The sequence below is a fragment of the Ptychodera flava genome, chromosome 4 (assembly GCF_041260155.1).
Source record: "Ptychodera flava strain L36383 chromosome 4, AS_Pfla_20210202, whole genome shotgun sequence".
Classification (NCBI taxonomy): domain Eukaryota; kingdom Metazoa; phylum Hemichordata; class Enteropneusta; family Ptychoderidae; genus Ptychodera; species Ptychodera flava.
Genome location: NC_091931.1, coordinates 35709927 through 35735532, shown reverse-complemented (window position 1 = coordinate 35735532; position 25606 = coordinate 35709927). Strand labels below are relative to the sequence as shown.

General features: G+C 38.6%; 3 protein-coding genes across 6 annotated transcripts in view; 1 reads left to right on the top strand and 2 right to left on the bottom strand.

The window, feature by feature from the left end:
* Positions 1-50: 50 nt before the first annotated feature.
* Positions 51-11611, bottom strand: LOC139131604 (acid-sensing ion channel 4-A-like). Its single transcript, XM_070697724.1, has 8 exons — positions 11134-11611; positions 7715-8264; positions 7141-7239; positions 6139-6268; positions 5050-5106; positions 4735-4870; positions 3478-3569; positions 51-1268 (listed from the first exon to the last, which is right to left on the bottom strand). Exons 1-8 carry the CDS (start codon positions 11604-11606, stop codon positions 1129-1131), a joined length of 1677 nt encoding a protein of 558 aa, XP_070553825.1. The 5' UTR covers positions 11607-11611; the 3' UTR covers positions 51-1128.
* A 6009-nt stretch (positions 11612-17620) lies between these two features.
* LOC139131602 (uncharacterized) lies at positions 17621-23586 on the top strand. Its single transcript, XM_070697723.1, has 4 exons — positions 17621-17779; positions 20193-20336; positions 20923-21259; positions 22836-23586. The coding sequence occupies exons 2-4, from the start codon at positions 20193-20195 to the stop codon at positions 23033-23035; spliced, it is 681 nt and encodes a 226-aa protein (XP_070553824.1). The 5' UTR covers positions 17621-17779; the 3' UTR covers positions 23036-23586.
* The window catches only part of LOC139131601 (eukaryotic translation initiation factor 5B-like), a 29076-nt gene continuing 27056 nt past the window's right edge, over positions 23587-25606 (bottom strand). For all 4 annotated transcript variants that reach the window (XM_070697718.1, XM_070697720.1, XM_070697721.1 and 1 more), the window contains exon 25: positions 23587-25193. In XM_070697718.1, coding sequence (XP_070553819.1) covers positions 25086-25193 — 108 coding nt within the window. In that variant the 3' untranslated portion in view covers positions 23587-25085. The remainder of the gene's footprint in view (positions 25194-25606) is intronic.

Sequence of the window (25606 nt, the reverse complement as noted above, 5' to 3'; positions counted from 1 at the left end):
ACAGAAATTTAACAAACTGTATTAAATGGTTGCAGTGCTTGAAGATTTTTGATAATAGTCTTACATTTAATTTGAACAATGACAATTTAACAGACTACATATTACATATCTATCAGTTATTAAACAAGTAATAAATCAGTTATCTTAAGCAATTTACAAAGATTATAATGAGATACTTGATTTCTGGCGCTCGTAAAAAAGTAATTTTTCCTCAAACGATATACATGAGTATCGAAACTACACTTACAAAATTAAAAAGTCAAACAATATAAAATCGTACACAGGGTAAATTGCGTATTCTATTATACCCTATATATTCTAATTTGTTTGTAGTATTGAGCAAATTACTATTTAAGTCGATACAAAGAATCTGCTAATCGGCTAATATAAAAAAAACAATTATACAACAGTCAATGTAATGATTATAGGTAGTAGGAATGGCAGTGGATGTGGTGGTCATACTAGTCGTCTATGAAGCAGTAAATGTTAGACCTAGTGTAATACGTCTGGATACTATCATGTGGGTCGGTTTTAGCCATGAGGCTACGTTCTCTCTGAGGCTGGAGTGATGAATTCCTGACTCAAATCACACATAAGACGCAGCATTGTTTCAGTGAAGGATAATAAGAATTCCAAACATCAATTAAAATTGGTAAACGCCAACACATACGAACCCTTGACAAAACCTAAGCTATTGAAAAACCCGTGTCGTAACATCCGATTGTCATGGTGATGATTTTGTTGTTGTTGTTGTTGTTGTTGATGATGATGATGATGATGATGATGATGATAAGCAGCAGCAGTATCATCACCAACAAGTCACCATCATCGATAATATACCTTGGAATATCTACATATCATTTATTGACTGATCTAAGAAATTATCCTAATTCTACTGAAGAATGCTATTCAGCTAGAATCATCTTATAATAAATCATGCAAATTAAACAGTCCGCAACAAAATTTGCTTTAACAAGAGACATTGTCGACGACGAAATCAAAATTTCTGTTTCAGCTAATTGATGCAGATCATTCTTCTACCGCAGCATGCTGCGCAACCGTCTGAAAGTGTACAATTGTGCCACGTGACAAGGGTTGACGGCATCAACCTGTCTTTTCAGTTTGGTACTATTTCGTTTCTGGCCTCCTTGCAGCTGAAAATAACCGTTTCCAATGGGAACAACACGTCACCAGAAAGAACTCCCAGAACTCTAGGACTGTCAGTATACTGGCACCAAGACACAATCCCATCTGACCCCCTAGGTCACCTGAAATGAAACCAACAAATGGAAACGTTACAAACGATGTTGTTCACACTGAAATAATGAACGTCAACATTCGTCGAATTGTTGGCGGGCTTGGTATTCTGGCATCCGATGGGTGATGGGCAACCATGAAGTCACTGTAAACCTATCACTCCCTTTGCTAATGTGTAACACTTTGGATTATTGTATTCACACCTTCGGGATGATTTGGCGGTAAAATTCATGCTACAAACCGAACATTAACATGTAATAAAGGATCAAATTCACATTATATCTAATTTGATCATATGTAAAAATTGATTCCGTTTTGCGGTCATCATTAATGTGCCCGTTCCAGTTCATTGATTACTACGAGACCCTTGTAATTATGCGATTCAAAGAAATGTCAAGCTTATTCAAGGACGCTATGCATTTCACATCACTATCGATACTGAGCATTAAGTTGGACACGTCACTGGACCGAACTTATTCACCAAAGCTCGATAAATGAATCTTAAGAAGCGATTTTAATCAGTAGTAGAGAAAGGGGGGAGTACTTCAGTAATACACGCCCCTGTTTGAAAAAAACTAAGATGCATGCAAGAATTAATTCTTTACATCCTCTTGACAGGAAGTTCGGCGACAAATTGGCATTTGTGAATAAGTCTCCTAAATAAATGCACTAAACGTATTCAACTGATCTATTCGCATCTTTTGGATCTCTTTATGACTTCAGGGGTCAAAGTTAGGGACTGGTCAGTTTCTTCGGCCTGGGGGGGGGGCGGTGGATTATTTTTTGCCGACGTCAAAAAGTGGCTGACCCCCCCTATCCCAAATTTTGAAAACAGGGTGACCCCCCCTATTCCAAATTTCTAAAACAGGGTGACCCCCCCGGGCGCGACAAAGGTAAAACAAAAGATGGACATAAATTTATATATATATATATATATATATATATTATATTTTACATTTTACATATATTTATATTTTAAATAGTCATTTTAGTGAAATTGTTGACATGTCAGTTGTAAGATAGGAATTTCAAAGTGTCAATCTTAAAGTTTGAATACAGTACATTTTGAATCATGAGCTGTATTTTGAATGAGCTGTGAATGTATTTCACACTTTCTCTGCTTAACCAGATGTCCTGAACTGTTGTACAGAAATGGATGTCAATCATTAATATCAAAGAGGAAAAAGCAGTGAATCAAAAACTTTGATGGGTGTTAAGACTTGCCAACCATCCAATTAAATCTACTGAGGAGCCATCGAGAGCTTTTTTAGCCAAATCTGATGTGTACAGTGTCTGAGAGGACCTTTTCTTGTGTAACATTGAAACCATAAAAGCACAGCTAATAATGACAAAAACTGCCTTTTTAACTGTTATTTTGTTCATAAAAAAGCATCTTTCTACAGAAAACCTGTGAAACAAAGGAAAATAATTGCATCAATGAGAAGGAAAGATATCTTGTCATTTTTCTATCTCTAAAATAAGTCATTGTATCAAATATATATTGTGAAATATTTGTGCATGTTGCTTTCTCATACTGAATTCTCACAGAGAGAACAGAAAAGTATCAGGAATTTGTCATCCTTTTCATATGAAATGCAGATTTCATAATGGTACACTTTCACTTAGCAAACATCAAGATATCTCTGAAAGTATGGCGCCCGAAGGGCGCGCCAAAAAATATGAAACATCCTGATATCTCTGATATATATGCCTTGTATATTAAAGTCATGCACCTGAAGGGCATGCTGAAAGATGTATGATATATTAAAGTAATGAGCTTGAAGAGCACGCTGAAAAATATTGAACATACAGATATCTCTGATGTATGTATGCTTGATATGTTAAAGTTGGGCGTGCTGAAAAATATGACTGATTATTAAAGTTACGCGTCCGAAGGGCGCGCCGAAAAATACAACTGAATGATGAATTTTGTGGCTGACACTAGCATTTTAGGCAATGATGAGCCTGTGTCAAAATTCAAAAACACACTGACCCCCCTATTGGGCATTTCAAAAACATGGTGACCCCCCCTATCACCAAAGTCAAAAACAGGGTGACCCCCCCCCCATGAATCCACCGCCCCCCCCCCAGGCTGAAGAAACTGACCAGTCCCTTATAGTAGAAGATAGCGAGAATTACGTGCCATGAACTACAAGTCAGCGCTCGATCTCATTAGCAGGTTGATAATAAGATGACAATCATTGCCATTGTCAAACTCACCCAAAAAGTTATCAACGGGATACGCTTCTTCCTGTTCAGTGACCAACAGAGTTAAGTCTTCCATATACACACTCAAAAGTATGATGTTTTCTCTGTATTTGACGTAAAGTTTTCTGGTTAATTTATGTCAAAATCAAGTCATTTTCTTTAAACATAGACCCTCGAGAAAGGTTTTCTCGCGGGTCTGTGCTTTGAACAATCTAATACTTGCCCAGAGACTTCCGCAGAGAAAAACCAATGTTTGCTTTACAGGATTGCCCGCTTTTGGTAGTTGTTTTACACTTTGCACATGCTCAGTTATCAAATTACAAAATTCCTAACTCTGGTGTTTTCGATATTTGACACTATGGCAACTAATTCGAGCCTTTCAAATATATAGTATAGAGGTAGTAAATCCCAAGAATTCCTTGGATCGTATGTCGGCCGTTTGTGCGATGAAGCAGAAGAAAGTTTTCCTATTTGCAGAGATGCCTGTTTCATTTCCCGCTACTTTATGACTTTGCCATGCCATGCAATGAACTCTCGGGAGATGTGCGTTCACGTGCCAACAATTTTTTACTAGAAATATACATGGATACGTTTCAATGGTAATTGCTAGGGTTTACCTGAATTGAGGCGGACGCAGAGGCATGTAGATGAAAATATGAATGATCACTCTCATTGACATAAATTCATATAGTATGCTGACCCTTTTATATTCAAACTTTGTATATCGACAGTGTGGTTTTGAAAACAACGGTGTAAATTGGAATTTATATTGCCTTTACAAACACCTATAGCTAGAATAATCCACTGCTTAAATTAAAGCTAGCAGGGCATGCCGGGTAAACGATGTCATCGAAGGGAAGTGGGGTAAATTGGAATGATGACTGGAGAAGAACAAGATACAGAGAAAGATGTCGCTCGGCGAGCTTCGAGGAGATATTTTTAATAATATCGTACCTTTATAAATTGTCTGAGAGTCTGTTTCTTTTATTAATGACACTGAATGGTAGAACAGAACAAGAAAAAAGTCCCACGAGGCGTATTTGTGAACAATTATTATTTTCAATTATGCTTTCACGGTATGGATATCAGACACTTTGAACCGTTGACAAACCATGATGACATTTCTACAATTATGTCTTACCGCTAGGGCAACCACAAGCAGCAATATGGTTACAAACTTTGTTATCCCTACAACGAAATTCTCCAAAGTCAATAACAGTTTGCGTACGAGATTTACAGACATAAGACCCGCCATTTTTTTATACTGACCTCATCTGGACTTCGGTTTGATTATATTTTGCCTCCAAACGCTTAACAACATGGGGACCAGGAAATGCCGCAAAACTCAAGGTGCCAGTGTAAATGACGTCATCACATGGAACAGAACACCCGTATTCATTTTTATCTGCAGTGGAAATTCGGAATCGTCATTTCATGTAGTATTTAATCTGATTGATACTATTGTGAAACCGAGCTATGGCTGCCAATGGTACACTGTCTCTCTTTACAAGCAATAGTGGATGGTTAGAAAATCCAAATTAAAAGATCATTTTAAAGTGAAAGCATATTGATTGAGTAACTTACTCAGAGCTTTGTAAACGCAGATTGATTCTTGATAGGTGGAACACACCGTCGCATTGCCTGTGTATGAGATAACAACATCGTTTTAGCTTTGACGTTTCATGTATTACGATTCGAGCACATTTTCGTCAAGAATACGATTGGAACTGATTGGGGATAATTGGATTTTCATATTTTTCAAATTTCTCAAAAGTGTTAGGTTCCATAGCTGAATGTTGCAATATGACAAATTACTAATAAAAACAAGCGTGTAATGTAAAAAGAAAAGCAGATGAGTTTATATTTGCAGATTACTCGATTAATCGACATTACTTCACCATCAAATTATCCCAAATTAGTTCCAATCGTGTTGAAGGAAAAGCATATCGCAATCACACTGTAAAAATCGTAGCTAATGTCATGTGTTTACGTCTTCAAAATGTATAGACACAAATATAATGAAGGAAAACATTCAAGAACGACAGATGGGCCAAGTCCAAGGAAGAAAGAAGTATGCACTTATGATCGTAAAACTAACAGGTGATTTCAAATCTGTGCAAAGTCAGAACAAAGTAGTTTTTACTAAGCCATTACTGGCAAATCACAGTTGAAAAAGATTTGATTGAAGCAGTCAGACAGACAAACAAACTATTAATTTCCATTTGGAAAAGGGACTTCACAAAAGTGACATGGCAGCATGAAATATACTAAGGCTGTGATCCCTTCAGTCATGTTAGTGATGGTGATGGTAGTGATGGAGACGATAGTGATGTTGATGATAGTGATGATGTTGATGAAGATGATAATTATTAAAATGATTATTATGGTAATGATTCAATCTAATATTTGATCAGGACACAATGGTCAGGCTATTTACAAAATGATGATGTGAAACCAATATTTACATACTTCGTCGTTAAGGTTGGTAAAATTGTTTGGAGAGAGAGAGAGAGAGAGAGAGAGAGAGAGAGAGAGAGAGAAGAGAGGAGAGACAGAGAGAGAGAAAGAGAGAGAGAGATAGAGAGAGAGAGGGAGGGAGGGGGGAGAGAGTTAGTTTCCGAAATGACTTGTGTGTTGTTATGCTGTCATGCATGTTTATTTGATAAAGGTTACCTGGCATATGAGGTTGTTTGCATTGACAATCCTTGACCACAGCCTTCGTTCGTTTCTCCATCTCGCAATTTGCGGTGGAGTATTCGTCGAAATAGTCAAGTTGTTCTTCGTCACATTTTAGTAACTTATTCTGCAAATGGAGGACAATGGAACAAATGAGACATGAGGGCGTATTAACGCTGGAAATGACTATGACTATACGGGTAAGGTATATACATATGTATGAAGAATGACATTTTCCATCTTTTAAAAATGTTGATTTCACTGCGAATCAAAAATATGACGATTTTCAGAAAGAGCAAGCTACAGAATTACTGTAAAACGAGTAAAACCATTAAACGGTTAAGTAGAGCAGTGTACACTATCGTATAAGAATACTTCAGGCAGTACACGTCTCTAAAGTGAAAGCCTTGAATTTTCGCTCAAACTTTCCAAAGCGAAACTTTCAAATATTCTCTTACTTGATCAAAAATAAAAATCAGGGTATTATGCAAAGTTAGGTTCTAGAGAATATTTACCGATATTTGATGTTAAAAATGGCCGCCATCCTTATGTTAACTCTGGGGAATAATTAAATTTTCGATTTTCGAAAAACTTAGACGGTGCAAAATTTTTCTTGCCCCAAGAGCTTGAAAATGAGCCCCCACGAGTGATTGATCAGAAAAAAATTGTAAAAGATTAGAGTGTCCGAATCTCTGTTCCCGAAGCGCGTTCTACCTTAACTGTACCGAAAATACGCGGCAGTTGCCATAGTTGCATTGCATTCCTCGGAAGTACTCTTTTGACTGCGCCCTGTTATTAAAAATAGACGCGACAAAAAGCCAGGGTCCGTCATTCACTGTGCACAGAGTAAACTTTCGTATCCGTTAAGATTTATCCCAATAGATGTGACATGAAAGAGGGAAATGATTTATGCTGGTTTGCTTGTGCATTTTACATGTTTGCCCCGAAGAGGTCAAATGTCACACAGGTGTTTTACATGCTCAATTAATATCATGTTACCTTCATAGCCCTAAGCGCAAGTGTAGCATCAATTCCCGGGCTCAGAGCTAATCCCAGCTCACCAACTAATGGTGTGTCTCTCTGCGGATGTACCAAAATCTGTAATTTTGAAAAAAAATCAATAGTTTTTAAAAACGTGAACTTATCAAACACACACAGAAAATACACTATAAAAAAACAAAAACAATTTTAATGCACTTTTCTGTCTTATTTGTTATTCATTTGTATAACACTGTTGCTAAGGTGTTGGAATTTTCATCTGCCAACCTGTCAAAAAAATATTTGTGAACAAGAACTTCTGTTGTCACACAATACTTGAGAAAAAAATGAAGTAAGATGATTTATCGGAAACAACGATTTCCGAAACGTTATTTCGACCAGAAGATAAGCTTAATTGTGGCGATAAATCGAAACAGATACGGATTATGCTTAAGGTTGAAAGCATTTCTTGGCAAATTTTTGATTGACTTGTAAAAATACAGCAGCTACTTGGTGTACGAGAGTTTACGTGAAATTCATCAAAATATTTCTATGACGTACAAGATATTTCCTATATTGGCAAAAATTGTATTACCTTCAAACCAGCCCCTACATTTGGGCCGTAGTAGTACTCATTTTGTTGGATATCGATCGACACAAAGAACCCATTCTGTTGTCCTCGAGCGCGAACTTTCAGAGCATTGCCAACTTCTCCATTGAATGTGTAACAGACACCAAAGTTGGTAATAACCTTGGTAAAGTTCTCGGCGCTGCAGTATACATCCGATGACAACTTGCACTCTTTCAGCATATCTTCAATTCGATGTGCGGATTGGTACATGATTTGAGTCTTGTTTGCGAAGTAATTGGCTGGAGGTTCGGGCAGGGTGGTGTTTTCGTCTGTCTCGGGTGAGAATGGGTTACCATACATGGCGTCTAAATACTGTCCAAGTACGCTCTCCTTAACGACACTTTTTCTGTACACGTTGTAATTGCAAATAGTCACCGCCGGGAAAGGCATCGACTCCATTTCTCTGTAGGAGACAACAGTGTTCACCGGATTTGACCAGAAGCGCATGGCGCTTTCTCTGAGAGTTGTGGTGAAACTGGCTACCATCGCCAACAGCAGGATGAACCACAGCAATCTGGAACACAAATAAATGGTATACCACATTCTTTTTTGTACTTTTTGCTATGCTCACCCACAGAGTAATATCATAGACAGAGTGGCAACACTTGCATGCCTTTTGTTCCATGGTCGTCTCGGTAGACTATTGGCTTTTCATATTAAAATGAGCTTCAAAGGTGTTAAACTTTTTGGAGGCTTGGTTTGTGGTTGATAATTATACGAGATTATGCGAAACATACGACGAGATGGCATCGTACTGCCAGTCGCGTAGCAACCATAGTTACTTTGTGAGCTCTCAGGCCAGAAACACTGCCTCACGCCAATCAAAACATAACACGCCAGCAGTTTCATAAACATGTCCTTTCTTGGCGCACGTGTAAAGACGGTGTGACTGACCGTAAACCATTGAGTAAAACCAGACAGTATCGATGAAAGACTTTCAAATTTGGTTCAAACACACTCATTATATATTCATAAAAATATGAGAGGAACTTTAAAACGTTAAAATCCACTTTCCTGAAGCTCAAAACACTCCCGTTTTGCCAGCACATCCATTCCGATCAGCACCACACGACAACAACAACACAAACTTTGTCGAACATACTTTCGCTTAACAATTGGTGAAAATCCGAAAATTACCGAAGGGTGCATGGTCGGCACTCTTCGAAAAAGAGAGCCAAGAGCTTCGTGAGGCGAGGCAAACATGGATTGCTTACGTAACCGCTTCACGCCTTAAACAATAGCTGTTGCCACTCTGTGTATAATATTACTCTGTGCTATGCTCAGTCAACAGTGTTAACTGTTCGGTGACAAATAAGTACAGGATCTTTTGAATAAGATATGCACGTTGAGCGATTTCAACACAGATCTGAGATCAATTCGACAAACCGTGATCAATCTGATTTTACAAGCCTTTACGTCGAAAGATGATCCGTATAAACGCAACGTTCCTTAGCTGATTATCCTGCTGCGTCCTCTGTAGATGAAGCCTAGCCTATATTAAATACACCATAGCGTAATATTTTCATTATTTTTGCTCTAAAAAGCAATTGTTATGCCTTCATTCATTTAACCAAAAGTGCTTCAATATATGCTACTAGTCTGGCCAGCACAACGCATTGTTTTCGATGAACCTTGATACCATTATTAAAAACAAATTTTAGTCCTAAAATTAATGTTTTACACATATGGATTTCGTTAACAAGTTAAATACTTGGTATTTAGACAGTCATTTCAATAACTGAAATAAGAAACTGTATTTTACAATTCCAACAACACAATCGTTACAAATCTCGAGCGATCGTGAAAGGATAACACGGATGCTGGACTTTCTATACTGATAACGTCAGCATGAATTTATCAAGATGAGATTAATGGAATCATAATATCCGCCAAGCTGCAGTAAACCTTTTTCCTGAAGTGTGAATACATAAAGTAAGCGTAGCCGGACACCAAAGGCGTCTATATGCAATGTGTCGCAGAGAATGGACTTTGAAAGGTTGACGGTAACACAGCTTTTGTAAGTGCACTAACCATAGCGCCTTATGTTGAACACTCTAATGTGTCATGATCTTCGCGAATTCCGATGTCGTCAGTATCCCGATACTAACTATTATACATGCCACTGGGAAGTTTGTTTTATCCTGTATCGCCAGCGCCTGTCAAACGTCGATCAAGGGGTTCATGGGTGTTCTGAATTCGGATTTTGAATTTTAATGCAAAATTAACTAAGAAATCAGGGATCACAGTTCAAATGTTGTTTCCGAGAAACAGATTAGCTGGCTTTTACAGAACTTTGATATTCAAACTGGCTGTCATTCCCATGCATGTGATCTCTCTGGAGCCAGAAAAACAAGAGGGTGATCATTTCATTTATTCACAGACAAAGAGAGAAAATGTTTTTCTGTTTGTCTGTGATTTATTACAAACGCTTCAGCTAAATAAACATACGTATAAAACCAGAAAAGCGTAATGAAAATTTTTGAATTCAAATGTCTTTAAGGCGTCTTCTATACATGTGAACACAAGGAAAGTTTTATGAGTGTACTAAGAGCTATTAAAACAGGGCCGGATTATGTCACATTTGACAGTTGTCATTAACTTATCATCGATCATACAATTTAACGCAAAACGAATGGCATCGATTCACGGGTTGTTTATTCTGGCGAAAAACATGCATGCAACGTTCCAAATTCCGTCGCTGAAAACATTTGAACGCAAACGCGCCGTAACACGTAAAGCTCCATTACAGCGGTAACGTATATTTACCTTTTGATATTTCCCTTTTGCAATATCAAAATGACACAGTGGCATGGAAATGTATTTTTGTCGACCTTTTGTCGTTTTATTTTTAGCGATGCAGATAAATGCATGAGATGGACGGGTCGTATTTCAGATTATACTCCGCTCCCTGAAAGTGTCAACAGGTTTGTCAAAAATTCCCATTTTAGAAAGTTTTTTTTCTCAAGAAAAATATGTCAGTCTATTCTGGTTCCAAGTGGTCGTTTTCGAAATGAAGCGAACAAATGATATACTAGCGAATAACGGTATTTCGGATCACCCTCTTAGATTTTTATTGAATTTGATCTCAAACGCACATTTTACGTCTAATAACATCAGGAAAATTTGGAAAAAGTGTGAAAACTTGTGCAAAATTTGCCAACAATTTAAATAAAAAACAATGTGTGCAACAAATTTTGTAGTTTTTGTTGTTTACCACGTTAACACAAACAGCCAGATATTGAGTGCGTGAAATTCACAAAAAAATGTAAACATTTAATGCTCAATGAATTATCTGCTGCAGATGTATTTCAAGTAAGCTGGATATGACTTTCAATATGTCATGAAAGCCATGTAATCTCCAACTTCATGAATACATTTCTTACCTTCGATACGAGGAAATATTTGTATCGGTGGTGTACTTAATGCCATGCAGCGTTGTTTCTTGAGTAAACTCTCTGAACTTCTCAGATCGTCCACAGCAGCAAGTGCGACAACAACCCACAGGTTTGTTTTCACGCATGTCATTCATTGAAACCATCGAACTGGACCCGGCATGCGCTTTCTCACTCATCTCCGACGTTTCGGGCGCCACCTGACTGTTATTGCTGAGGCCACTCTCGATCATGTTCCAACGATCAGCCGACACGCCTTCGGTCGATCCGGCATGCGTTTTCTTACTGATCTCCGGCGTTTCGGGCGCTACCCGACTATTATTGCCAAGGCTACTCTCGATCATGTTCCTACGCTCAGCGACACGCCTTCGGTCATAGATATATTTAGGTTTAACACGCGAATTTGACAAATTGACAGTTTTACGTTGATTAATTTTGTCTAGTTTTGCCACCATACGATGCATGGAGATGTGATAAATGCCTACACCACAGCTATACTGAATACATGATTCAATCTTCACAATTGTTCTCGTGTCACAATTGTTCTCATGCAAATTTTGGAATCGTGTGCCGATCATCAAGCTCATTCAAGCTTACAATTCCTTTTGCGTACTTCAACTGCATGGGAATGTAATTGCTTATCATAATAAATTTAAAAATCATATAAACGCAATACACAACAATCTTGTTTGTGTTCTATCCGGGCTTCTGTCATAATATATGGGAAGGAGTGTTATTATTATCATAATAATATCCATGCACATCCGGTTCCATATATTCATAATAGCATTTTCAAAAATAAATATGATAGATGGGACTCTAATCACAACAAAGCTTGTTCTGCAAACATCAATATGACAGAGAGAAACGATTGTGTTTTTTTGTAACCATCGTTTCAAAAAGGTGTGAAATGCATCTTTGCTTACAGCAAAGAAGCCATGCGTTCCCATCAATAGCCATGCATTCTTCACTGTTCATTTACACATTAGTGAACCTCGCCCAGGAAGATGTTTTTAGAATAATGTAGAACTGATCACGAAGTAGTTACTACTGAGCGAATATTGAGAGACTCGCTTGACTGATTATGATAAAGAATTGAATATCACTTATCAATATTACCCTGTAAATTTGTTCCTCTCCTTTGCAGGATGACCAGAAGACATTATTAAATGCTTGATTAAATGCAGTCAACTGCAGCGGAGTATCTCGTCTATCTAATCGGCAGGTTGTTAACATGTAAAGTTGATTGTGTTGTTAATTGTTCCATGGCAGTATGCTGCAGACTTTGTCATGTGTGTGTATAATTAATTACCTTACGCACTAGGCATATTTGGATAAAAAAAACTCTAGCAACTTTAGAAGTCATCTTGTTTACCCTTTGCATTTTGGTAATAATGGGATGTTGTCTTCTTATAGACATTGTATTTTCAAAAAGTTTCATGGGTAGTCATTATGAGTAACATAAAGCATAGGCTCTTCTACGCTTGTCATATCCGATGTGCTCACATAAACTCGAGAACTTTACGTGGAAATAGTCAATTACATTCCGCGCTGGAGTACGCCCTCACAGAATCTACTCTAAGTTTGCATTGTTACTCTATCTATTGCGTAAATTTATTACATAGTATAGTGAACAGTCTTGGTTTTAATAATACAATTTATTCTTTCCCGTCATTAATCTTGTATACGAATATTTCATTTGTTTTGTCTTCCTTTCTCAGTATATTTTATTCAGAAAATCAATTTATGCACCTCTAAAGTGAAAGACTTAAACTTTTGCTCAAACTTTCCTCAGTGAAACTTTCAACCATTCTCTTACTAAAGCAAGAATAAAAATCAGGGGTCACCGTGCAAATTTTGGTACTAGAGAGACAAATAACTTGCGATTTCTCGATATTTGACATCCAAAATGGCCGCTATCCCTGTGTTAAACTCTATGGGAGAAAATAAAATTTTCGATTTCGAAAAACTAAGACCATGAAAACTTTTCTTTTGCCGAGAGCTTCAAAATGAGCCCCCACAAGTGGTAGGTCAGAAGAAAATTGATAAAATTTGAAGGCCCGAATTTCTGTCCTCGAGGTGCGTTCTACCTGAAATGATGAAAGACGTTAATTTATTGTTTGATTAAATTTGAACCTGCATTTAAAGATGCCTTAACAAGTTGTTTTATGCGATGTCCAATTATAGTCTGTGTTTAGCACATACACATTCCCGTTCTGGCTCTGTGATGGTGCAATCTTGAAAGGTTTCCCATTGAAATTTATACATGAATACAGCTTCTAATAGAAGAAATAGATTCAGATAATACATTGTCAGGAAAGGAGAGTTGCCATATTTATTAAAGTTCCGTGTTCAGGTGATGTATATCGAAGGGTCCCAGGATAGGGGACGCCAAGACGCCCATAGCTTTACGTCGGTATTCTTAGTATGTCAAAAACAAACAAACAATACTGATTCAATGCCAGAAACTCTCTCAGAGCTTTCTTTTTATTCGTTACTCTCTTACTTCTAGGCTTTGTTGGTACAGTGGGTTTAATCTTGATAGATGAAAGAAATAACAAGCACCGATGGATTGTGAGGGCGCTCTGCCACCACTTCATCAAGCCACCGCTGCAATCGCATACACGCCGTGTACATTACCAGTACGTTGTTACGTCGCGACGGAAGGTTAAAGTCCCTCCATTCCTCGCTGCTAGGTACCCACAGGCGCTCCTTAGCTGGGTAGTCTGCTAAGGAGATCGATTTTCGGCTCGATTTATCGATCTTGTTGTCGATATGCCCGCCACTTCAACCTAAATACCCACGAGTATTATTACATTAACGGGATATAGTCGTCGGAACTGCGCTCAAAGGTCGTATGGGACCCATACGACCCATGGCAACAATGTATCCAAGGCACAATGGTGATTGATGACAGTTCATGACAAGGGACTGTTTGGGAGGGGGCACATCTGCTTTTTCTTAGATTCGTCGTATTTCACTCTTCGCGCACATATTAAACTATTTTGCAGCATATTATTTGGGAATTATATGCGAGTCAAATTAAAAGGTTGGCATTCAGTATGATTAAAATGTGAGATTGAGTTCAAACATTGTATTTCAGACGGTCAAAATATTTATGAAAAGTAAGTTTTTAAACCAAGCATTGAAAGTAACCTTTCCCATAACAATCATTCAAGTCATCGGTGGCGCGGTTCATCTTACTTGGCATGTTATTTTCAAGTGACTTTATAAATTTCTCTTTGCTTTAGGCTTACATTCTCTCTCTCCAATGTGTTTTATTTCCTGTCGATCTGTAGTTTTTCGTTCCAGATGTGACTGTTTGCGAAAAAATCGTCTTTGTTGTTGCATGTTCTGATATACCGTAGCGTAATATTACTCCTATATAATGATGCCCTTTAACGTTGCTGCAGAGGGACACGGCTTTCTGTGTTTGAACCAGAATGTACGGTGTATGGGTTGGTTGTGCATGTGTTCTGATGTCGAGAATGTTCTCCTTGTTGTATCGCTGACCTCCATACGCATTTAGGTCTAAATGTGTGATTTCTTGAGACGAGCTTTCCAACGAAAATTTGAAAGTGAGGTGCATTTTCTTGATATTTGATATGAATTCATTCAGCTCATGTTACGTTCCAATGAAGATGAGAAATATATCGTTTCTGAATCCCAAGGGTATTTGTTTTGAGCGTTGCTGCATGATGATATTCTCATTTCTGTCTCGTGAAATGTAATGGTATGGATCAGTTGGGCAAACAAGTTCGTGTCCAGGCTGACGCGGGTTTCGCAAGCATCGCTCCTACGATGTACAGGCCTTTGCACCCTTCCGCCGTACAACCTCGTTCTGCAAAATCCGTATCAGGACTGTAAAGATTATTACACAACCTTTGTTGACAAATTAAACGGATTATTGTGTATATCAGCATGCTGTAGGGGAGACAGCACGAGACACTTGGTGGGCTATTCAGCTCTGGGACTATTCGCCCCATAGACGAGTGTACAGAGTGAAACATGTTTCTCGCTTCTGTACACTCGTCTATGGGGCGAATAGTCCCAGAGCTGAATAGCCCACCAAACGACTGTAGGGGAGACAGCAAGAAACTGTGGGTGATACATTGCATTGAAATATTGTAAGAATTATCACCAGTTGCAGCTTCGTCTCGTTAAAAGGTCTACTTGTTGTTTTTTTTCTTATGAAATTTCGACGACATCATACTGTTTCAGATTTCTTTCTGAAATTAAAGTCATGAAATGTGATAAATGTTCCAGAATGCGTGTAATTATCACCAACACAAGAACTGTTGGATGACATGAAAATGTTACTCATTTTTCAAATTGTAGGATCTTAAAATGTAAAAAAGATAGATAACCACAATATTTTTAGACCCACCCCTTATACCCGGAGCGAAATCTTCAAATACCCCTCACGACTACTCTTCTAGAATTTTCAAATCCCCCTGAATTCCCAAAGCCCCCTCCCCAGTATTAGTGAATGCAGGCCTAATTTTACATCTTATGATTTACTTATTACTATATTCCAAACAAACAAACAAACAAACAAACAAACAGACAGACAGACAGATCTGGACAGACAGATATCTTCACGTTTCATCTGTAATCTATGGAAGACCGGTCACGACATGCGACATGCGAGTTTTTTTAAACTGCGACCTGGGAGTTCTTAAACTGCGACATGCGAGTTGCAAAACTAATATGGCGTTTGCATACATGTCATTTCGTTCTCCTCCTAACGATGGATTACAGAGGTAGAGACGAGCTTATTTCTGCATACTTCTACAATGGATACACCCTGGGAGAAATAGCGGCCACGTTAGGACTCCGACATGTATGGAAGACCGGTCACGACCTGCGACATACGACCTGCGTCTTTAACTGTGATCTGCGACCTAACCCTAACCCTAACCCTACCCTAACCCTAACCCTAACCCCTAACGCTAACTAACCCTAAGTTATGCCGTTACAATTTTTCTGTCCCTTGGCCTAACCTCCAGGGTTGAGAGCGAAGTAGGCTATTAAAGACTTTTACGAGAGAAAACCTAACCCCTAACCCTAACCCTAACCCCTACCCTAACCCTAACCCTAACCGCAGATCGCAGTTTTAAAAACTCGCATGTCGCATGTCGTGACGGTCTTCCATAGTAATGGTATTTAACCTACTCTATGTATGTAATTCGTATATATATATATATATATATATATATATATATATATATATATATATATATATATATATATATATATATATATATATATATATATATATATAATTCCTCTCTATATACATTTCCTATCTGTTCTATCTCTGAAATAAGGGTGCTTGTGTAAATTAATTTTTTTACATTTGGCGCCTCGTAAAAGTAGATTTACATGAATTATCACAAAAATCTAAATGTAGAGATATAGCTTGTTTTCATGGGAAAAATAATAATAGTTTATTATTATTAATAGTTTAATAGTTTTTGCCCATTAGACTCCCGTGTAAGCTTATTACGATTTGATATTTTTGGACGAAGCACTATATCGGCAACATTTTGCCTTCCTTGCGGGAGACAGAAGGGGGACTTGAACACATTGCGGGTTTGTTAGGAGATGTTTGTGAACACATGTATTTTCCAATATAAAACGCAATAACTGACATAAAGTAGAAATCGTGAAAGCGGGAGCAGCAGTGAAACGGAAGAGAGAGCGCCGCCACTGTTTGGAGTGTGATGCAGAAGACCAACTTACATGATGTAAGGGTGACCCTTTTATTTTTTTTGTTTCTCATCTCCATAAAAAAAACAAGTAGGCCTACCAAAAAAAAAACCCCCAAAAATCTGTACTTGTTTCAGTTCAATGTTCTGTCCATTCAGTCTCTACAATTTTTAAGTACAAAAAATCTGTACTTGTTTCAGTTCAATGTTCTGTCCATTCAATTCAATTTCTTGTCTTTCAGTTCAGTGTTCTGACTGAATCGCTTCTGAATCTTCTGAGTCGCTGCAATCTCACAATTTGAAGATGGTGGTGCTGTTGCTAGGATGATCGCCTCAGAGGCGGCGCAAATAAAAAAAGTTTTTTTTTTTATTTTCATGTCGGAGCTGAAATTTACCGTCGGTCGGGAGATGAGAAACACAAAAATAAAAAAATGTCGCCCTAATATCTCGGCCCATTTCGAGCGCCCGTGTTTTGCGCCTTGGCCAATCATACCAAACCTTTGTATGAGGCCCTCTAGGATTTTACTCTTTAGTGACCGTATGACTTCTCATTATTTAAATGATAGATGAAAAAATAATAATGTTTTAATATTGCGCAAAAACACACTTAAGAAGTGTGGTAAGGCAGAAATACCTGTACAGTTCAACGAAGTGTGGTAAGGCAAAAATACCTACACAGTTCAAGGATTAACAAACACTGGTTGCATAACGTCTGTGCTGATCAAATATCACTGTTGTCACACCCACTCTTCTCACAGCTATACATCACTTCCGCCCTGTGTCGGCGGGAAATCTGGTTTACCAGTCACTTCCACCCACTTGCTCGAAGTGTGTTGTCGTCGCCATCCATCCAGCGGTTTTCGGTCCTTACGTGAACGTTGACTATAAAGTCGTTCAACATCGGAATCAATCGGTTGCCGAAAACTGTAAGTCTATTTTGTAGTTTACAAACTTTAAGTTTTGTCTTGATGGATACAGGATTATAGGCTGCAAAATTGTAGCACTACGGTGCATGCGGTGAGGCGCTAGGCGGTCGGTGATTTTTGCTTTTTGCGACTTCGCTCACCAGTACTACTGGCAGTAGCGCTACAATGCCGATGGCCCTGTAGAAGTCAAAATAAGCGCATCCCACTGGACCAGGCGTGTTGATGTGAAATGCTACATAATTACTGCATTTGGTCGTACCGATTTATCACTACTGAAGACTAAACACTACACTGAACTAAACCTTGTCGTTTAAAGCCGCCGTTCTCAATCCCTGGTTCTCGCATTAGTGGGTACTCCTCCCAGTCAAATGTAGCCTATATCAGTATCAATATCACTATCTACACAGATCTACTTGGGAGCCCACAGGGAATTCAGTAATCTTGTTGTTGTTGTTGTTGTTGTTGTTGTTGTTGTTGTTGTTGTTGATGGTGATGATGATGATGATGATAATAAAAAATATTAAAAAACAATGTGTCATTCCTTGCTGTTGTTTGTCGATGTTGTAGATAATTGTAAAAGAAAACTGTAATCGTGAATAAAAAACGACGTAGGTCGCCCAACGTCACTCCCGTCTTCTTATACAACAAGGGTGGAATCGAGATGCCCTGATCAAGGCTCATCAGCCCCCTTCAAGGCCCAGAAAAAACACCCCATTCACGAGCGATCGATGGAAATGTGCTATCATAAGCACTGAAATTTATCTCACTGACCTAATTTGGGCTTCACTTGAACTACCAACCTGCAAACGAGTGGAAAAACGGCGATTTCCAAATCGTACCCGGTCAAAATCGATCACATTTGAACTTCCCGGTCGATGGTGACGGCGCTTTCGTCACTGGGCATTTAAATTGACCAATTGGGGGCCCTGTAAAGGCTGCTGATCAAATGTGATCGATTTTGACCGGGTACGACTTGGAAATCGCCGTTTTTCCACTCGTTTGCAGGTCGGTAGTTCAAGTGAAGCCCAAATTAGGTCAGTGAGATAAATTTCAGTGCCTATGATAGCACATTTCCATCGATCGCTCGTGAATGGGGTGTTTTTTCTGGGCCTTGAAGGTGGTGATGAGCCTTGATCAGGGGCATCTCGATTCCACCCTTGGTTGTATAATAGGATGGGAGTGATGTTGGGCGACCTACGTCGTTTTGTATTCACGATTACAGTTTTCTTTTACAATTATCTACAATATCGACAAACAACAGCAAGGAATGACACAATGTTTCTTAATATTTTTTATTATCGTCATCATCATCATCACCATCAACAACAACAACAATAAAAACAACAACAACAACTACAAGATTACTCAATTCCCTGTGGGGAGCCGCCATTACCGACCGCCTCATCGTAGCGCTACAATTTTGCAGCTAGATGAGACTACAGTCTCAACATGACACTCAGTCACAGACAAAAGCTGCTGGAATGATGAGTTTTTCTCTAAAATGACATAAATCTCCCGATTGGGAGAATTTGTCCAAAATGTGTAACAGTTTCAAAATGTTAATGACTGAATTCCAGGACATGACTTTGACGTTAAAAAGTACAAATGGAGTTGATCCACACTGTAGAAATACATTTTTCATGCAGATGTAATGTGAAAATTTGCAAAGAAAGCAATGGTGAACTTTTTCGGAATAATGGTAAACCTGCCGGCCACCCCAAATTTCCAGATGAGCAAATCTCTATTAAATTGCGCAGAACTACTCTGTCAACAGAAGTATCCATATCGGGAGAAACTCTGATCAGGGAGTCAATTTTTCTCCCGAAAATCCTTCTTTTGGTCTAGTGTGCCTTGCTGACACCGTATATGTAGTGAGTGATGAAATTGTTGAACATCAATGTAGTGTTTGTAGTTTTATACTAGCTTACTTTCATCTTGCTGCGGATCCGTAGCCTACCACTCCCTTTGCTGGTTGTGTGCCCCACTACCCCAACACAACCAGCAAAGGGAGTGGTAGGGCTACGGATCCGCAGCTTACTTTTTCATCACAGTCTCACAGTTTGAAGCAACATGAAAATTTTGGGGAAAAGAGTGTAGATGATGTCATTACTAAAGTAAACAATCTCATTTGCAATTTCGCATTGCTGTAGCTGTACACTCTAAGAAAATTATCTATCATAGTATCAGGGTTCAAAGGGGTATTCTGATCATTTCAACTATCAAGGACTGACTTGGAAAAAGCAACCGTGGTATTGGCAGAGTCTAGAACTCACCATCTTTTAGGTACATTCTGACCCTGAGTTGCTGCAATACTGAAACTTGGGTTTTGCCTGGGTATTTGGGTCGGACAGTAGCCCTGCATACAATGAATGCTGTTCTTCACGCAACTTTTTTTCACAATGCTATTACATAGATGCCGTATTCTGTGTATACCCTTGAGTTGAAAGGGCGAAACTACTATGTTGGCTCTACACGGGATATTGAAAGACGCTTGGCAGAGCACAGTGGTGGAAAATGTCCTTTCACTGCCAAACATCCAATGGAAAAATGCATAGAGGTAAAGTATACAGTATATATTAAACCTCAGTCAGTTGGAGGGTTGATGCTCTGCCACACAAACAGAATAAACAACAATTTTTGATTACCTATCTAATGACACAATATTGCTCCTTCCAAGGTTTGAATGTACATGCATCTGTGATCATAGGAAGAATGACACGTGGTTTTCAGCTTTACATGGACAATGTTGACTTCCTATATATTTTGTATACAATAATTGTCAAAATATAGTTGTACATATTTATCTTAAAGCAACAATTATTTACATTTAATGTTACATATAACTTCTCACACAACTGGGAAATAATTGAAATCTTTTCTGTTTTCCACTGATGTCCAACATTGTGGTGGTGAAGCTCGTTTAATTCTCATCAGTTTATTAGGTTTATATATATAACTTACAATTCACATTTTATGCCCGGTTTCTCTGTGTATTAAGTAACTGTGGTTGAATTACCAAAATAATAAGTTTGGACCACAAAATTTTTACTGTTGATCACTTTAAACTGGTTGTGTAATTGGACTTGTATTCATTGGATGTATGCATCAATGGTATCATGATCTCATAAAAATTTGCATGGCAGGTCAAACAGTTTCCCCAAAAGAATGAGGCAATTGCGTACGAGAGGGAGAGGACCCTGACCCTGATGGCAGACAAGGGAGTTGACCGAGTTCGTGGCTCGGCGTGGACAGCACGGCATCTAGACCAAGACGCCAAAGCACAGCTGCAGAAGATGGTGTTGCATGATTCCGGGAGATGCTTTAAGTGTGGACAGCCTGGCCACTTCAGCAACCAGTGTGGTGGAGGGCAGCAGTGGTCTTCTTACTCTGGACCAACAACAGTACACAGTGGGAGTACCAGGAGTGGACAAAGGTCTCATCATCATCATCATCATCATCATCATCAACGAGCAGCAGCTGGTGAGTTTCTACTGTACAGTGCTAATTCCGTAGTTGTCTAAAAATTGGCCATCTGATTGCACGGACTTACCTACCCGTTCAGGCTATGTACATATGGTGGCCAATGTAGCTGAATAATTCTCATAATGAACATTGACAGGACCTCAGAACTTCAGCAAAATCCACTTAGCTAGCTCCCCTTTAATAAAATTGATATTTTTTCTTTCTTTTGAGTATGGCCATAACATGTCTGAAAGGAATCGGGTAACAAAGGCTGTACCTATTTACCCCTTTCAGCACTGTATTTTTTCCCGCCAAAATTTTAGTGCAACATTTTATCAATTTTTATGAATTTTTCTTTAATTTTTTTATAATTTTGGTCCAAATGTACATCACATTTGAATTGGCTAAAGTTTTTCATCCAAATTTTTGCAAAAATCTGATAAAACTGACGAAGGTACATTTTATAAAGGAGACAAAAGTTGACTTTGGCACTCAAAGGGTTAATTCTAAGCATAACAGATTATGCAGATAATGTAAACAATCACAGCCGCTACCAACACACTATGCAGGGCCATGAACTAAAACCGTCCACCCAAACTTTGCTCTTATCCTGATCCATGTCCTTTTTGAGCCGGCGTTAATGGTAGTTTGCACCACGAAAATGGAAGACATACATAAATTTTGCTCAATCTTTCTTTGAGCAAACTTCAAACCATTCACTTTCAAAATAAATAACATAATAGGACTGTTCACAGTTTACGTCACTGTTCTCTCATTAATATGCAAAAATAAATATTTGTCCGCATTTTTAGATTACGCTTTTGAAAATTACGCATACAAGAACGACGAAAATACATCTCAGTGGGTGACTGCTAGTGTAACAATGAATACTAAAAAACATATTAACGACTCAGAGTACAAGCTGCAAAAACAGCCACGCATGCAACATTGATAAAGTTTGTCCGCATTTCAAGCTGCGTGTCCAATGTCGCGCGCGTACAGCTATATTTAGTAACAAACCTGTAACCGTGAACAGCGCTATTCTGGAGTCACCATGCAAAGTTTGGTACTAGAGAAACACATTACTCATGTTTCCCAACATTTACAATAGCGCTGATCGCAAATGACATCACTGTTCTCTTCATTAATATGCATAAATAAACATTTCTCCGCATTTTCCGCATAAACGACGAAAATGAAACCTGCGAGTGTTAGAATGGCTATTTAGCGTCACACTTATTCGTATGAATTGATGACTGAGACTACAAGCTGCAACAGCAGCCGCGTATACAACAACAAAATTTGTCCGAATTTCAGCATATTTGTCCGAAAGTCGCGCGAGTGCAGCTATATTTAGTAACAAATCCAAAATCGCGATCAACGCTATTCAACATGGTCACCATCCCCACGGTGTCTCTATGGGGAAAATAAAATTCCTGATTTTCACAAAACCAAGCCGGTGAAACTTTATTCACAATGTAAGCTTCAAAATGAGCCCCCACAGGTGGTAAGCTAAAAGAATATTGTACGAGTTTGAGAGTTCGAAAATCTGTCTTCGAGCTACCTTAAAGTAACCATTATTTCTTTTTCACAGAGGCGGCGCCAACTTGCGGGCGATGTGGTCGCTCTGGTCACGCTACCAGAGACTGCTATGCCAAGTCCTATTCAGGTGGGATGAGTATGGATTCCCACGACTCAAGGAAGACTGTTGGTGCCTGTTACCGCTGTGGCCGTGCCAGTCACTGGGCTGAAGACTGCTACGCATCTACAGATGTTCATGGAAATAGACTCTGAAAACCATGACTGCATGATCATAGATCAACCTAACAAAACTGATAGACTGCTTTGCAAATATTCCATACATCTTGGAGAAGGCGACCCGTCATGTGATTAAATGAGATTGGAAATGATTTTTGCTGGCTTGCAAAGTTAGCAATAATACTAAATAGCTGCAATGGTCCATTCAGAGTTTCCAAAGCAATGTTAGTAAGTTTCCCAGTACATAAAGCAGTCATATTAGTGAAATAACAGAAAATGTTACTACATGTATGTTACCATACTTATGCAAAAGCACTGCTGGGGTGATTTCAACAGTATGAATTCTTCTATATGCAAGAAATTTGTTAAAAGATCATTCAATGTGCAAACCCTGAAGCATTATAGTCCAACAAAGGCTTGTAGATATTCACAGGTTTTGCAATATTTCCTTGAGAATCGGCTATTGTGTACGATTAGTGGCTTGTGATGTAGATGCTTATTGGTGGGCCATTCTTAGTGAGAGTCATGCTATAGAGATGATTATAATATGCAAAATTGCGTTAAACAATAAATCCAGTACATACAAATTATCATTGAAAAATGTTCAGTTTTATTTCTGACACCACATCTGTACACTCTTGCATTTGCAACATTCATCTATCACAATGACATCTGGAGAATCCTATCCAAAGTTTCATAATGTCAGAAAAACCATGGCCACGTCAAAATCCCTCCTTCAATCTTGCAGACAAGTGAAGTGCTACACAAATAAAAGTCTTTAAGGTTTCAAATCAAAACAAAATAGCAAACACGAAAAAAAAGGATTGAAACGTTCATATTAACGCAAGTTCTTAACAAGCAGCCTTGTTGTTCTTTTTACTGTATATTTGAAGCCTGAGGCATAGCTTTTGAAATATCAGAAAATTATACCACTGGGACACTTACAGGTTCATAGACTTCTGAACAGATTGCACTGAACTTGCTAGGATGTATGAAATGTATCACTGAAAAATTGTTGTGTCTGTATTGTGACCGGAAGTTATCTGGGCCCTTGAACCTGTCTGCATATCCTGACATGGGTTTTGTATTCAATGGGGAAAAAACACAAAACAAGCCAAAATGATAAAAATCAAAAGTGGCAAGGAAAAAAGTGAAAGTGAGATGAGAGGGCAGAGTAGGATTTTAACCGCAGTGACTGTAACTTGTGTATCAGGTGTTCAGATTTTGGTAGATTTAACCCTTTCACCACCATGGTTTGACCCCAAACCCATTGTTAACAATGGTGATTGTGGACCTGTTTACAGGGAATTGGGGGTGAACAGGTTAAATGTAAGATATTGACACATCCAAAACATAGGCCTCTCACTGCCAACCTGTCAATTAAGCATTTTGCTCACTGAGAAATTCTTGTTTCCAAAGCAATGTGGACAAGGTTCCAGCCTCAAGACATGCCGGGACTTGGATGTCCTTCAAAAACAGGCCATTCACCCACCAATGTACGATGTACTCTAGCTTGCATCTTTGATCGTTTGCTTTCCGCAATAAAATTTCAAAAATAGCTTTTGTACCCTGATGGGATGGACAATGCCATCCCTGATTACTGTGTAACAATGAAAGATACAGCGTCAAAAGTGGCAGAAGCCTGGTCAGTTCATGCACTGAAAGCGAAAAAATATTCTTATTTCTGATAGTTTGGAATATCCGAGGTGAATTGAGGCAATTCAAAAATGCTTATCTTATTGGTAAATTTGTATCTCCTACTGACCAATCAGTAAACCTTTCTAATGTCACAGAGAAGCTGATTGGTTAATGCTATGAGCCTTTATATAATCTAGGCATTTCAGATAACAAAGCTCTGAAAATAAATAGTTTTTGGAAGGCTCAATCTGTTTTTAGTAATATTTCAAAATTTGTCACCTTTCCACGGAATCTTTAAAGGAAAAGAAAAGCTCGAGTAAGACTGCATCCAAACAAATCAAACGGTTTTGGCAATTTCATTGGTACATGTATGTCCATGATTTCAGTTGATTTTTGTGTTTCCAAGATGGCCATTATCCTGTAACCCAGCTCCAAAGACACAAACATCTCAGATGATCTCAAAGATTTTCTTGAGTTCAATCATAAGTTGCCAGTCGGATTTCTGTAAATCTTCACGGAACCAATCCTTCACAGCATCAATGGACTGTCTGCTCACCTGCAAATCACAAGGAGAAAAGTCTAGAGTTCACATTCTGGTCCTCTCAGATTTTATATCAGTGTTTGATGTGTGGTACACCAAAGATAAGCAAGCAATAGTACATTTTGTCAACAACAAGCATATTTTTTTCTTTAAAATTATGGCATTTCTCACTATAGGTTCTCTTGCAGCCTCTGGTTTTCTACGTAGCTTACAATCTCGGACTTACACATCTCCTAAATGATCTGGCTTTCATAACCAGCCTCAAGGCCATCTGTGGCAAAACCAGCACTGTTGGTTTTGCTAAGCTGGGCTTCATGGGGGCTTAAATCGTCAAGTATTTGAGGGCCACACTGCATGGCCACTGAGGGCGCTGTGAAAGTTTTTTTGATGACAAGATGAGCAGAAGTAAAGGTAAGCATAAGATCTTG

Bases quoted from the DNA above. Each gene is read 5' to 3' on its own strand.
- LOC139131604 (XM_070697724.1), bottom strand. From the start codon at position 11,606: ATGCATCGTATGGTGGCAAAACTAGACAAAATTAATCAACGTAAAACT. The intron at 7,240-7,714 runs GTAATACAATTT...TCAAAATTACAG, and splicing joins ATGTAGGGGCTGGTTTGAAG to ATTTTGGTACATCCGCAGAG. The intron at 4,871-5,049 runs GTAAGTTACTCA...TTTCCACTGCAG, and splicing joins CTGCGTTTACAAAGCTCTGA to ATAAAAATGAATACGGGTGT.
- LOC139131602 (XM_070697723.1), top strand. From the start codon at position 20,193: ATGCCGTATTCTGTGTATACCCTTGAGTTGAAAGGGCGAAACTACTAT. The intron at 20,337-20,922 runs GTAAAGTATACA...TTTGCATGGCAG, and splicing joins CAATGGAAAAATGCATAGAG to GTCAAACAGTTTCCCCAAAA. The intron at 21,260-22,835 runs GTGAGTTTCTAC...TCTTTTTCACAG, and splicing joins TCATCAACGAGCAGCAGCTG to AGGCGGCGCCAACTTGCGGG.